Below are 15,502 nucleotides of genomic sequence, written 5' to 3'. Positions count from 1 at the left end.
CCGGGAAACTAAGGGCAGCAACCGGTGGAGGTGCGGTTGCTGTGCGACGAACTACCGAAGACCCTCCGACGACGACGACGCCGCGACGGAGCTTTCCGAACATAATGCCAACCAGGCAAAGGCCTGGCGGCGAAAGCTCACTTACCGGAGGTCGCCTGACGACGCAGCATGGAAGCAGCGGAACAAGCCGACGCACCGTGACCCGACACCACGCCCTAACTGTAATGCGAGACGGCGAACTAGCGACATCGACGTTCTTATCGACGGCCACAGTGTGACCGCTCTCGTCGATACTGGAGCCGACTATTCTGTCATCAGTGGGTCGTTCGCTGCAAAGTTAAAGAAAGTTAGGACAGCTTGGAAAGGCCCTGAAATCTGCACAACCGGATGTCATCTCGTAACACCTGCAGAAATCTGCACAGCGAGAGTCACCATTAACGGCCTTATTTATCCTACAGACTTCGTAGTCCTACAGCGTTGCTCGAGAGATGTCATCCTTGGCATGGACTTCTTATGCCTCCATGGTGCTGTCATCAACCTAAAAACAAAGTCGATAACGTTATCCACAGAAGTAGCACTACCGCCGCGCACGCCGTCAGGACACCATGCCTTGAATGTGCTGGAAGAACAAGTCACCATTTCGCCTCGCTCAAGCGTCATTATCTCAGTCGGCGCTCCTAAATCACCTGACTTGGAAGGCGTCGTTGAAGGCAGTCAGCATCTGTTGGTCACCCGAAATATTTGCGTCGCAAGAGGAATTGCAGAGCGGCGGGGAGGCAAAGCAACGGTTATGCTCACGAATTTCAGCAATGAGTACAAACTTGTGAACAAAGGAACAACGGTCGCTTACATCGAAGAAATTGTCAAAGCCACCAGTGCTTTCGCCCTCACCGATTCTGCGGAACCTGCTCAGAGGAACCAAGCCCCTACCATAGCTTTCGACGTCAATCCCAGACTTCCGAACGATAAGCAAGAACAGCTCAAGGCCCTGCTCCTGCAATACGAAGATTGCTTTTCGTTGTCATCGAAAATTCTGCAGACCCCAATCACGAAACATCGAATCATAACCGAAGAAAATGCCAGACCACTCCGTCAGAGTCCGTACAGGGTTTCGACGCGAGAACGTGAGGCCATGAAGAGACAAGTTGATGAAATGCTGTGGGATGACATTATCCAGCCGTCCAAGAGTCCATGGGCATCCCCCGTGGTGTTAGTGAAGAAAAAGGATGGGACCTTACGTTTCTGCGTCGATTATTGCCGCCTGAACAAAATCACAAGAAAGGACGTGTATCCTCTCCCACGAATAGACTATGCACTTGATCGGCTCCATAACGCCAAGTACTTTTCTTCAATGGACCTCAAGACTGGCTATTGGCAAATCAAAGTCGACGAAAGAGACCGAGAGAAGACGGCGTTTATAACACCAGACGGCCTCTTCGAGTTTAAGGTGATGCCCTTCGGCTTTTACTCAGCGCCTGCAACTTTTCAACGCGTTATGGATACAGTACTGGCAGGATTGAAGTGGCAGACTTGCCTTGTGTACTTGGACGATGTCGTCGTGTTTTCCTCGAGTTTTGACAAGCATCTTCGGTGCCTTGAAGCTGTACTTCAAGCAAGCAAGACGTCCGGACTCACACTGACGCCAGAAAAGTGCAGATTTGCGTATGAGGAGCTCTTGTTTCTGGACACGTTAAAAGCAAGTCTGGAGTTCGTCCTGATCCATGGAAAACAGCCGCCATCGCCGACTTCCCGCCGCCCACTGAGAAGAAGGCCGCGCGCCGATTTCTGGGGCTGTGCGCCTACTATAGGCGGTTCGTGAAAAGCTTCGCCCGCATCGCCGACCCTCTCACTAACCTTACCAAGGCCGACGTGGAGTTCAAGTGGGAAACGCCACAGGAACACGCTTTCCAGGAGCTTAAACATCGCCTCCAGACGCCTTCGTTACTTGCCCAATTCGACGAATTCGCCGAGACAGAAATACATACTGATGCAAGCAGCGTAGGTCTTGGCGCCGTTCTTGTGCAGAGGGCTGACGGACTTGAAAGGGTTATTAGTTACGCCAGCCGATCGCTATCCAAAGCAGAAGCAAATTATTCCACAACAAAAAAGGAGTGCCTCGCCATCATCTGGGCTACGTCGAAATTTCTGCCTTTACGGCAGCTCTTCAAAGTTGTCAGCGACCACCACGCCTTGTGTTGGCTAGCCACCTTGAAGGACTCTCAGGTCGCCTCGCAAGATGGAGCCTGAGACTTCAGGAGTATGACATAACTGTCATTTACAAGTCCGGCAAAAAACACTCCGACGGCGACTGTTTCTCTCGTGCGCCTGTCGACCAACCGCTACCCGACGACCCGGATGACGAGTGCTTCTTGGGAACAATAACTACCGACGACTTCGCTAAACGACAGCGGGCCGACGCGGAACTTAAGGCCCTAATAGAATACCTCGAAGGCAGGACCGCCGAAGTCCCGAAGGTATTCAAGCGCGCACTTGCGTCGTTCTGTCTACGAAACGGTCTTCTACAAAAGAAAAACTTTTCACCGCTTCGAGCTAAGTACCTCCTTGTGGTGCCTTCAGCTCTGCGACCAGAGCTCCTGCAGGCCCTGCGCGACGATCCGATGGCAGGGCACCTCGGTGTTTCTCACACGCTCGCGAGGATACAAGAAAGGTACTACTGGCCACGTCTTACCACCGACGTCACTCGTTATGTGAGGGCATGCCAAGACTGTCAGCGACGCAAGACACCGCCGACAAGGCCAGCGGGACTTCTGCAGCCAATTGATCCACCTTGCCGACCTTTCCAGCAGATTGGTATGGACATACTGGGGCCGTTCCCGACGTCGGCTTTCGGAAACAAGTGGATCGTTGTAGCTACCGACTACCTCACCCGCTACGCCGAGGCAAAAGCACTGCCAAAAGGCAGTGCATCCGAGGTAGCTAAGTTTTTCGTCGAAAATATCGTCCTACGTCACGGCGCCCCGGAGGTCCTTATCACCGACAGAGGAACTGCATTCACTGCCGACTTAACTCAAGCGATCTTGGCATAGAGCCAAACAAACCACCGCCGGACGACAGCGTACCACCCACAGACCAACGGCCTCACCGAGCGGCTTAACAAGACGATCGCCGACATGCTGTCAATGTACGTCGATGTCGAACACAAGACGTGGGACGCCATTCTTCCGTATGTGACCTTCGCATATAACACGGCGGTGCAGGAGACGACGCAGATATCTTCATACAAATTGGTTTACGGAAGGAGCACGGCAACGACGCTCGACGCCATGTTACCCAACGTCACCGACGAAGAAACCCTCGATGTGAGCGAGTACCTTCAACGCGCCGAAGAAGCCCGACAACATGCGCGTCTTCGTATCAAGAATCAACAGACGACCGCCAGCCACCGTTACAACCTTCGACGACGCTTCGTGGAATACCAACCCGGTGAACGTGTTTGGGTGTGGACGCCGATACGCCGACGTGGACTAAGTGAAAAGCTTCTGCGATGGTACTTCGGACCGTACAGGGTGGTTCGACGTCTCGGCCCACTTGATTACGAGGTTGTCCCCGACGGCATCACGAACTCTCAACGACGCCGATCGCAACCTGAAGTCGTCCATGTCGCGCGCCTCAAGCCGTTTCATGCGCGTTAACGAACTGAACCAGTGTTTTTTTTGTATTATTGTTGTATCGTAATTTATTCATTGTACTTTCTTGCATTATTATTGTACTTTCATCTTTAGTTAAAGCATCGGGATGATGCCTTTTCTTCAGATGGGGGCAATGCCACGTTTCATTTCGCAAGCTTTTGTTATCATCCCAAAACACCACACGATTCTCAGCGCAAACCGCGCCTGCAGTTTTCGAGAAGGTTCCGGACTGTAGTAGATCATTTCGATAAGATCACGCCCACTGTGCGAACGGTACAGACTGTTCTGGAACCTAGGCCACCGCCAGCGATAACGCTAGAACATTCGACGGCAAGAGTATAAATGCCGACGCGCTTCGCCGCTTGTCAGTTGTTGATCGAAGGCCGACGCTCCGTTCGCCGCTATCAGTCCGAGACTGCTATCTGTGCAAAACTACTGCTGTAATTGGACTTTCCGTTTACCGGGCACAGGTACGCCCAAATAAACAGTTAAATCCCAACACGAAGTCTCCTTTCTTTGGCCACGTCACGACCCCGTGACAATATGAGCACACGGGCCTACAGCATTTTCGACCCCATCCGAAATCCAGCCATTGTGGGATTCACGCGGATTGCGTGGTAGGCGCGTGCGTCGTCCAGACACGCGCGTCAGAAAGTTCCTGCCAACACGGTGGCCAGGCCCTCAGTGATGGTCTGGCGTGCGCACGTGCGGTGTGCCCCCACCTGGGCATAGGTTAAGAATTTGTGTGTTGACTCATGATGTCCGCAGTTTTTTACAGTTCTAATAAAAACATTTTTCGAGTTTTCGTACGGCCTGCAGTAGTCCTTTGAGGCAGATGGCCCACATCCCTACACATTATTTACGAATTCACAAGAGTTGTTTTGCTAATTACGAGAAGTAGGACATCTCACCAATATTCGAGTGTATTTTTCCTCTTAATGTATTTTGAGTGCTGTTTTTATTTGTTGAATCTATTGTTTTGATTGAAAACTATGTAGGTTAATTATTATGTGTACCTTTCCTACGTAATGCCTCACGGTGATGTAGGTGAAATGTAAATCAATAAATAAATAAATCTCAAGTGATCTAAATACTGCTTTTTTTATTCTCGCCCAGATGAATCATTTGATGAAATGACAGGCCCTTCATATCCGGTAAGCATTGTTTGAATGTTTTTGGGCTATTATAAAGCTTCAATTGTGTTTCATATCAATAGCAAAACTTCAGTAAATTTAGAGACACACCAAAAGGCTATGTGCATTGTCACAGTACCATCATGTTGTATAGGTAAAAGTTCTACAGGGCAGCTCCATGAGCTTGTTTGGTTTCGGAAATGAGAAGAAAGCGAGAACATGCTTCCTGAAATGAAGAAAGATGGCGGCGTTTACAAAACACACAACAGACTGCAAAGAAGCAGGAGAGACTGTAAAGGAGGCGCAGTCGCCGCCGGCCACAATCGCGCTGACAGGAAGCTGCGGCGCCAGAGCCCACAGCGTACGCAAGCGGCACCGAGCGCCAGCCATCTGTAATGTACCACGTATGCGTTGATGTCTTCAACGCGAAAGTCTGTCTAAAGGTGTTTCACGAGAATATAGGGATGCATGAACAAGTGTTGTCTGCAATTTTTTGCTTATTTTTTGTAAGCGGTAAGAAGGATAACCGAAGAGAGTCATAGCACCATTACCCTCTTTTCTCGTTTTTAGGGTGCATGAGGGGAGTCAATCTTAGAGTTCCGGGTGAGATGACTGGACTGCTTCCCTCGACGACCTGTTAAATAGTACAGAACAAGAAAATCTAGGGCGTCCCCTACATGTTAATGCCAGGGCCACTGTACGTCGCTTCCCCGCAGGTCGCCTGTGTAAGCAGGCGTTTGGTGTGTAGCGACACCACGGACCCGAGCTAACGGCAGTGTTTCGACTCCCTCCCATGCTTAGCCATGCGTGGCTTTGCCATGTCCGAGAAAAGGGGATCGTAGGGGTTCAGCCAATGCTGGGTGATTGGACCTTTAAGGCCTCTCAACGACGGCAACACACCCCTTTGGCCCCGGCTTCACGTAGACGGCACCCCTGGGCTGACCCACCCAGGGGAACCCGGCAGTCGCCTTTTCCTGTATCTCCTCCTCTTCATCTTTGTCTTCCACTCTCACTTTCAATATTCCCTGTTCTCTCCTCTCAAAATTTACTTCTGTTTTTTGGTGGCAAGGGTTAACCTTGTGTGGCTATCCAAACTAGGGTAAACCATATTGGGTTATAGTAATTGCGTACTGCTGGCGTTGCGCAGACATGTTCATATGCTCTGCCACGTCCCCTTGTTGGACTCCGTGGTGGGTGGTAGGCGCCGTTACCGAAAAATTCAAAATATTCCATGGGATCCTCGACCCCCCCTCTAACTGATCGGGCCTCGAAAAAGGTACGCACCTACGCAACTTCACTACTTTGCCCCAAAAACAGAGAAACTTTCCCAAAATACCATGTCCTCCACTGCGAACAATCATCGAAAAAAGCTAGAGCAATCTCACCCTCCCTTGTGGCCAAGTGCTTGAGAGAGACCATTGGAACCGGTAATAAGGCCACGAAGATGGCAAGTGGAGATTTACTTCTCGAATTAAAAGACAAGGAACAGTACAATAAACTCTCGCACCTTGTAGCCTTTGGAAACATCCCCGCCTCTGTGAGCGCACCACCGTACCATGAATACAGTGAAGGGCGTGGTATCGGACGAAGATTTGCAACAAGGGGCGGCACCACAAAGGCCCTTGGCAATTGCCCGGACCGCGCGTAGCGTGCTGAGGCCAATGCCACAAGTCCCTACGGCGGGAGCAGCCAGCGCTGCCCTGACCACATTCAGCCTGTCCACACCAGTGACCTCTACAAGTTCTGGCAGGAGCTAGGGCAATCACGAGGCCAAGGGGGCTTAATCGACCCCCAGCTCGGTGGGGACCAAGACTTCGTCGATCGAGGCGAAGTCTAAGCGACGTACAGATCGGTCTGTAGGGCTGGCGTCCAGTGCCTCGCAAGAGGCTATGGACACCAGTTTAATCCAAATGGCGCAGGAAGCGCCGAAGGGGTAGCGAGCTTCTCTCGACCGCCCCAAAAAAGACAAAACGCCAATTACAGGGCCTGACAAAGGCCCTGTAAAATGAGCTAATCTCCGTCGTTTCTGCACACAGCACTTCTTCCTTTTTTTCTTCCACTATGGACAAAATCATACAGTAGAACGTGAGAGGAATCCATAAAAATTTAGATGACGTCCAAGAACTTCTGAGTAGGTTTAACGTGAAAGTGCTATGTGTGCAAGAAACACACTTAACTCCGAAGCACAACGACTTCCTACGGCAACATATTATTTTCCGAAAAGACCGGGAGGCTGCTGTCGTACCATCTGGCGGTGTGGCCATTAGAGCTGTTGCAAGTATAGCATGCCAGCATTTGAAGCTCCAAATGGCCCTTGAGGCAGTGGCTATTTGAGCTGTACTTTTTATTAAACTCATTACCATATGTTCTGTGTACATACCGCCGCATCAACAGCTACACAGACGTGATCTAGAATCATTAATAGATGAACTCCCAGAGCCGTTTCTCGTTCTAGGTGATTTTAATGCACACAATGTCCTGTGGGGCGATGCTCACTGTGATGCGCGAAGACGTCTCATCGAGCAGCTCCTTTTCTCTTCTAGTTTACGTCTTTTAAATATAAAAGAGCCTACGTATTTTAGCTTTGCAAGCAACACGTACTCCTCCATAGACCTTAACATTTCATCACCGTCCCTTTTACCTGTTTTTAAGTGGAACGTTCATAAAAACCCTTATGGGAGTGACCAGTTCCCAATCATCCTGAGTGCGCCGACCAAAGATCAACTACGCCCACACGTTCCTCGATGGAAGATTGACTCAGCTGATTGGGAAGGGTATAGAACTCTTACACACATGACATGAACTGAACTGTATGCCCTGACCATTGATGACGCTGTGACTTATTTTACAGCTTTTATACTTGATGCCGCATCTAAATGTATAGCCAAAACGAGCAGCATGTTTTCTAAACGGCGAGTTCCATGGTGGAACGACGCATGCAGGAAAGCACGGACCACTCAAAACAAAGCATGGGCGTTGCTTCTCGATTCCCCTACAGCTGAAAACCTGGAAAATTTCAAGCGGGTCCAATTGCAGGCAAGGAAAACGCGTCGACAAGCTAGACGAGAGAGCTGGACAAAGTTTATATCGAGTATCAATTCATACACAGATGAGGGGAAAGTGTGGAATAAGGTAAAGGAAATTAAGGGCCAACAAACGTATTCCCCTCCACTAGTAAATAGTCTTGGGGAAAGCTTGGAGGATCAAGCCAGCTTTCTTGGCACACATTTTGAACACATATCGAGCTCCTCACAATACTCTGAATCTTTCCATAATTACAAGGCACGATTAGAAAAACAAACGTTAGAAAGAAAATCCAAAAGAAATGAGTCATATAATGAACCATTCTGCTTAGCAGAACTGCGAACAGCATTCGGCTGCTGTAATACATGTACTCCAGGTTCTGACAATGTAATGTACGCGATGATTAAGGAACTACCCTCCTAAACTAAAGAAACTCTCCTCTCTCTTTATAATCACATATGGTTTTCAGGTGTGATCCCCTCCCCCTGGAAGGAGGCTATTATAATCCCAATTTTGAAGCAGGGAAAGGATCCCTCTACTGTATCAAGTTACAGACCTATAGCGTTAACAAGCTGCCTCTGCAAAGTCTTTAAAAAATTGATTAATTGCCGCTTACTCCACTACTTAAAAACAAACAAACTGCTCCACCCATAACAATGCGGGTTTAGAGAGGGCCGATCTACCACCCACCACCTTATACGTATTGAGGCACACATACGTGAGGCTTTTGTTAATAATCAGTTTTTCTTATCTGTGTTTCTTGACATGGAAAAGGCCTACGATACTAAGTGGAGGTGTAGAATATTGAGAGACCTCTCACACACAGGTATACACGGTAATATGTTCAGTGTCATTGAAAGCTATCTGCCGGATCGTACAATCCGCGTTAGAGTGAGCAATGTTCTGTCCCGAATATTTGTACAGGAAACCGGAGTGCCACAGGGTGGAGTGCTCAGCTGTACGCTCTTTATTGTAAAAATGAATTCTCTCTGTCTGTGCATCCCACGTAATATCTTTTATTCAACATATGTTGACGATGTGCAGATAGGTTTTCAATCGTGTTCTCTTGGGATCTGTGAGCGACAGTTTCAGCTTGCCCTTACCAAGGTATCCAAATGGGCTGATGAAAACGAGTTCAAACTGAACCCACAGAAAAGCACCTGTGACCTTTTTTCACGAAAAATAGGCTTGCACCCTGATCCTGAAGTGGTCGTTAAGGGTGAGCGTCTACCCATAAACACAGAACATAAGTTTGTAGGTATAATTTTAGATGCAAAGTTAACCTTTGTACCGCACATAAAATATATTAAAAATAAGTCTTTGAAAACAATGAATATTCTAAAGGTGCTGTCACGAACAACGTGGGGCAGCGACAGAAAGTGCCTCGTGAATCTGTATAGAAACCTTATACGCTCATGCCTTGACTATGGGGCAATAGTCTATCACTCTGCCATGCCAATGCTCGGAAAATGTTCGACCCTGTTCATCATCAAGGCATCCGCCTGTCCACAGGTGCCTTTAGAACAAGCCCAGTGTAAAGCCTTTATGTGGAATTTTACGAGTGGTCACTCCATCTGCAGAGAACATATTCTTCCTTCATATATTTCCTTGAAGTAAATGCGAACAGTGAGCAACCCGCATATTCCACTATCAACGACCTGTTCAGCTCTCAACTTTTTTGCAGTCGGCCCGCAATGGTACGCCCTTTTTCGCTGCGTGTTAGAGACCTAGCTGAAAAAACAGATGTCCCACTGCTTGAACACCACCTCGGCCTCCCCGCTCTGCGGCTCCCGCCATGGCAGTTGCAGGTTATAGACTGACATATCTTTCGTAGCTGTCACAAAGCATTCCTCCCCCGTACACATACGGATGTGTTTCTCAGAGCTGCAACATAAATATGACTGTCCACAATAATATACTGATGCATCCAAGTCCCATACTTGCGTGTTGTATGCGGCGGTCGGCCCATCCTTCTCGGAAGCTGGCGTTCTGCCCACCAACACAAGCATTTTTGCAACCGAGGCTTACGCGTTATTCGTAGCCGTTAAACACATCAAAGAAATAAATACGCCAAGGATAGTTATATACATAGACTTCCTGAGTGTCGTAAAAGCGTTGAAAAATCGAAAAATACAGAAACCCTATAAATATATTCCTCTATTTGATATTCTGCGCGGCGTATGCTTCCAAGCAACATATCGTCGTGCGCTGGGTGCCAGGACACCGCGAGATCGAAGGAAATGTGTTGGCTTACCAACTCGCCACGTCTGTCAACGGAAGCACTGCCAACTCTTCAGTTGCTGTCGCTATAATGGACCTAAAACCAAACATACGAGAAAAGCTCAGGGCTTACTGGCAGAAGTTATGGGAACTACAAACTGATAACAAGTTGCCCGTGATCAAACCATACCTCGGTAACTGGCCACCCACGTCGAAAACGCTCCATACAGAGGTCAGTCTCCGTCGGCTTAGAATCGGACACACACACAGCATGTACACACACCTTTTGTCCGGTGGTGACCCACCCAGCTGTCAAAAATGTGGCCGTCCACTTACCGTACTCCACATACTCCTTGAATGCTCTGAGCTAGAGGCCTACAGGAAAAAACATTTTCCACTAGCATACAAGGAATACATACCTCTTCACCCAGGTGTGTTTATTGGTCGCGAACCTCTTCTGAAATATAATGCATTGAATTCATTCTTAAAGGAAGTAAAAACTTTCCATGTTATCTACATTGCATATCTGCATTGCATTGCATATATTCATTGCATTGCATACATTGCATGCACAGGAGCAGCGCTCGACTCACATTGCAACACACGCGTTCACAATCCGTGGCAGTGAAACCTAATTGGTTTTCACTGAAATATTTTTAATTCACGTTCTGCTGCAGCGAAGGGTGCGTGATTAGTGGGTTGACCCCCGTTCTGTGAAAGTGGTTGTCATGCGGCACTGTGTTGGCGAGCAGTGTCCTGCTGATAGGTCACCTAGGCGAAGATACTGTCATTTCGTTCTTGAATTGGTGGGGATGGTGGACTAACATTAAAAAAGTGAAGCATTCTTGTTGACCATTCAAGAGCGAACGAGCCACCGATTGCTTGAAGCTTTTGCCACATATACGTAAAGGACATCGGCACACACATTATAAACGCAAAAAAACGCATATACCTGTAGGTAGACGTAGGGCGTTTCGTTTCCTACATATTTTACTTATCCCTGCTCTGGCATGGAGGTGCAAAGGTGCTGTCGTTCTTGCTGGCGTCTTCTTCTCTCATGCTGGTTAGAAGACGTGGAGCAGCTGCGGCACAACTTCTTTGTCTTCGATACGCTGCCGATTTCCCATAGGCCCCCCCCCCCCTCTGCCGAGGCAGCCCGTGCGCGAATGAGCGAACCGTCTGAGAAGGTTATAGATTCTGCTTTTGTGAGGCGCGTTCGTCTGGTTTTCGTGGATGGCTTGTAGTTTTCGAGGACGGCGTCAGTGTCGAAGAAAGCCGGTTTTATGTGGTCAATATAGACATTGTCTTCGCTTTCATTAGGCAACAGAACAAAATGCTTCGGGCAACGCTTTATAACCCTAAAGGGTCCACCATAAGAAGGTTGCAGTAGTGGTATGATTGCGTCATGTCGTACTAAGGCGTGGCTATTGTCGCGGAGTGCACGACTGACGAAACTTGGGCTTGAGTGTTGACGTGCAGGAATAGCGGACACATCTCTCATGACATTCCTGAGGTGACTGACATAATCCGCTACGTCCAATGGTGATACCGGTGACGTGTCGAAAAACTGTGCAGGAAGCTTAGGATATTGCCAAATATGAGCTCAGCTGAGAAGCAGGACGCGGCCATACGTATCGTGCTGCGCCGGGCGAAGAGGACGAGTGGTAGTTGCTCTATCCGGGGTATCAACAATTGCGAGTACTTGAGTTGGTGGTGAAATTGCTCGAACATGTCATTCGACATCGGATCGTAGGCTGTCGCCCGTATGTGGTTGACACCAAGTATTCAGGACAAGTTGCGGAAGAGCGCGGAGTCAAATTTACGACCACGATTCGTGGTGATGCTCTTAAGAACTCCATAGCAGCTTATCCACAAGGTGATGAGTCCGCGGGCGACTGAGTCTGCCGTGATGTCGGTGAGTGGTAGTGCGTCAGGCCACGGCCTGAGCCAGCCTACGCAAGTTACCATATACCGGCTGTTTTTCCATGGAGGCAAAAACAGCCGACGAGGTCCAGGTGCACGTGACTGAACCGCGAGTCAGTAGGCGTGAAGGTACTCAGTCGGCTGACCATGTTGCTCTGGACTTTGGTTAGCTCGCACTTGATGCAATGTCGTCTCCAGCGGCGGACGCCGATTTTAATTCGAGGCCATAGATATTGCCCTGTGATGAGGCGCTGAGTCGCCCGTTTACCGGGGTGCGACAAGGATTGCTAGGCGTTGAATACTCTGGAGCAAATTGGTGCTCTAATGTAGAGACGAGGACTATTGGTAGAGGTGTCGTAAACAAGGGGAATCGCGCAGCCTGAAAGTTGCACGTCTTCGAGCTTGAGGAACTTCTCTTGGAGTCAAAACACTTGAAGCTCACTGTCATCCTCTTGTGCAGTAGCCATGGCTGAACATCGAATGGTGGGTGCTCATCCAGAGTTTTGTTGATTTCTAATCGGAAAAGCGCTTCAGCAACGGGGTTGCTTTAACACTGATGTGCCGGATCACTTGTGAACTCGGATATGTAGGGAAGCAGGTAGATCTCACGTGGGGTGTGGGAAGAGTTGGTAGTGGTCGAATGACACGTAAGCGGCTTGTGAGCGGTGAGGATATGAAACGGCCGACCTTCTAGGAAGTGTCGAAACTGTATGACAACCAAATAGGCCGCGAGCAGTTCGCGACTGAATGTACTATAACGACGCTTGGTCTGGGAAAGCTTCCGTGCGAAGACAGCGACCAGCTGCCAAACTTCACCGACCAACTGCTGCAAGACTGCTGCTATGGCGACATCTGAGGCGTTCACTGCGAGTGACGTGATGGCGACGCCCTTTGGATGCGCTAGGAGTGTTGCGTTAGCCAGAGATTCTTTGATGGAACTGAAAGGTGTCTCTGCTAGCGCGTCGAGAAGTTGGAAGGGCTGGACGTCGTTTGACCGGATAGAAGTGCGTGGAGTGGTTGCAAAGTGGCAGCGCAATGAGGAATGATCTACAGGTAATAGTTGGCACGCCCAAATAATTCACGTAGTGAAAGTCCAGTGAAGAAACGCTGAAGTTGCTTTTTAGTCCGTTGACGACTAGTTCATATCTGCAGAGTCATGGGAAAACTTGACGCAGGTGAAGTTTGTGATCTTCTGCAGTAGTGCTGAAGACGAGGATGTCGTCGATGTACATGAAGCAGAAGGTCAAACGACGAAGTACCTGGTCCGCGAACCGTTGAAAAGTTTGTGCGGGGTTTCGTAGACATAAGGGCCCACGCGTGTATTCAACCGTGCAAAAACTTGTTATTATGGCAGTCTTTGGTATGTCGGAAGGCTCGACAGGTAGTTGGTGGTATGCCTTCACTAAGTCGATTTTGCTGTTTACGGTACAACTGTGCAGCAATGCCGTGAAGTTCTCGATGTGCGGTATCACATAGCGGGCCAGTACCGTCACTTTGTTGAAGGCGTGGTAGCCACCGCATGGTTTCCTGTCACTTCAGGGCTTGGGAACCATTTGCGGCGGTGACGACCAGGCACCCGGAAGAGGGGCGGACGTATTTGAGTTCAAGCATGCGCTTGTATTTTTGGCGTGCAATCTTGTAGCGGTCAGGAGCGAGAAGACGAGTAAGAGTAAACACTGTCGCTCCTACTGTCACGATGTGATGAGTGAAATTTTGGCGTATGGGGTCTTCAAGAGATGGAGCACGAAATAGGTCGGAGAATTCTCGCAGAAGCGTAGAACATGGCAGGAGGACTTTGGCATGAGCTTACACGAGACGCAAGGGAGGCAAATTTGATGTCGTGCCTTGAACTGAAAGAAGGATCTCGGAATCCAGGAAACGGCTATGTCGTAGGTCTACCACCAGCTTAAAATGCCACAAAAAATGCTCACCGATGATGGGTACACACACGTCAGTGATTAGGAAGATCCACTGAAACGTGTCTCTCAAATCGATGTCAAGCGTGACAGATCTCTCTGACCATAGGTCCATATGGCCGAATCATTGACCGTGGTGACAGGCGGCGAGATCTGGCGTCACCGGCGGTCCTGCAACGTAAGAGAAACAACAATGTCACATGTGTCATTGAGGTAGCGGTCTTTGGTGACGCGGTCCATGACGTAGAATAGGCGGCTGTATGTCGGGCCTGACACACTGGCCGCCGTCAGTGCGTGGCCCGCGAGTTTCCCCGCTAACTGGCATGGCTGTTTGCACTGACGAGATCGACCGCTGTATCCGTAGTGGTACCAGCAAACGCTTAAAGGCAGACTTGGCGATCTTTCGCGGCTTTGGCGCCGTTCTCTTGACGCGTTGCGGCGTTGGTCTACCTTGAGAGAGCTCAGTTCAATGATCAACTGATCCACCTCGTGGTTGAGCCCCTCGTTAGCTCGAAGAAGGCAGTCCGAACAGTCTTCGTGGACCGTTGCAGAGAGGGTAGATTCGCGCGGTCTCTCAATCACAGATATGCATGGCGCACCGATATTCATAATATTGTCGGCCATCCGCGCTAGTGAGTGGAGGGTTTCTGTAGACGATACGCTCAAAATCATCCACACCTTCTGTGGCAGTCGCTGTAAGAAGAATTCACATAGGATGGATGCGTCCAACGCAGCAGGGTGGTCCACAATCAGCTGTCGCATGCAACGCAAAGCTTCGTAGACGTTAGATCACTGAGTTCTTCAGAAGTGTGTATCTTCTGTAGCTTACGCTGTTCTGACTCATTTGTCCGGCATACGAGCTTGTCTTTAAGGATGTCGTAGGTGTTGTCAGGAGGTAGAGAACCCAGACTGTATTTAACGATTGGGACGATAGCACGTGGTAAAGCGCTGATAACGTAATCGTATCTCGCTGTTTGCGACGTTATCCGGTGTCGTCGGATGAGTAGCTCGACGATCAGAAAGCATAGTTCAGAGTCCGCCTGCCGACACTCCGGGAGCCTGAGCGTAGCGATGACAGTGTCAAGTACCGTGAAATTTGGCGTGGCATCACTGTTGACAGTGGTGTCCATGGTCCGCCGAAATGAACTGGGCTGAAGAAGCAGAGTTGCCGTGAAGCTCGGTGTGTTGACGAAAGGACGAGTAGGTGCGCGTTGCTACTCGAAGTCTGGGTCACTACTTGTAGGGAGATGCACGGCGCTTGGTTTCCTACATACTTTATTTATCCCTGCTTTGGCATTAACGTCCAAAGATGCTGGTTGGCGTCTTCTTCTCTTTTGCTGGTATGAACACGCGGAGCTGCTGCGCCACAACTTTTTCGTCTTCTTCAAGACGCTGACTGCTTGCCATCTACCTTTCGTGATACAGGCAACCTTGCATATACAAACTAGTATTTATATTCACGGTGTGCCCCCCCAACCTAGTGCGGATGGTGCGTTATCTCTATTGTACGAAGTTGAAGAAAATAATCACATATACACGGCTTGAATGATGATGAGGGGGACAAAACTTCGAAGGGTTTTGTCGGCAAACAGTGCATCATCCGCATGCGTCTGTATGTCTGTCTATTCATCTGTCT

At 49.3% G+C, this 15,502-nt stretch overlaps 1 protein-coding gene across 12 annotated transcripts in view; it reads left to right on the top strand.

The window, feature by feature from the left end:
• The window catches only part of LOC119180142 (japanin-like-RA2), a 318,672-nt gene that overhangs the window by 97,032 nt on the left and 206,138 nt on the right, over positions 1-15,502 (top strand). For all 12 annotated transcript variants that reach the window (XM_075868168.1, XM_075868178.1, XM_075868175.1 and 9 more), the window contains one exon: positions 4,767-4,804. In XM_075868168.1, coding sequence (XP_075724283.1) covers positions 4,767-4,804 — 38 coding nt within the window. The remainder of the gene's footprint in view (positions 1-4,766; positions 4,805-15,502) is intronic.

This window comes from Rhipicephalus microplus, chromosome 7 (assembly GCF_043290135.1).
Source record: "Rhipicephalus microplus isolate Deutch F79 chromosome 7, USDA_Rmic, whole genome shotgun sequence".
Lineage (NCBI taxonomy): Eukaryota > Metazoa > Arthropoda > Arachnida > Ixodida > Ixodidae > Rhipicephalus > Rhipicephalus microplus.
The sequence above is the reverse complement of the archived record's forward strand: the minus strand, read 5'-3'. Positions and strand labels throughout refer to the sequence as shown.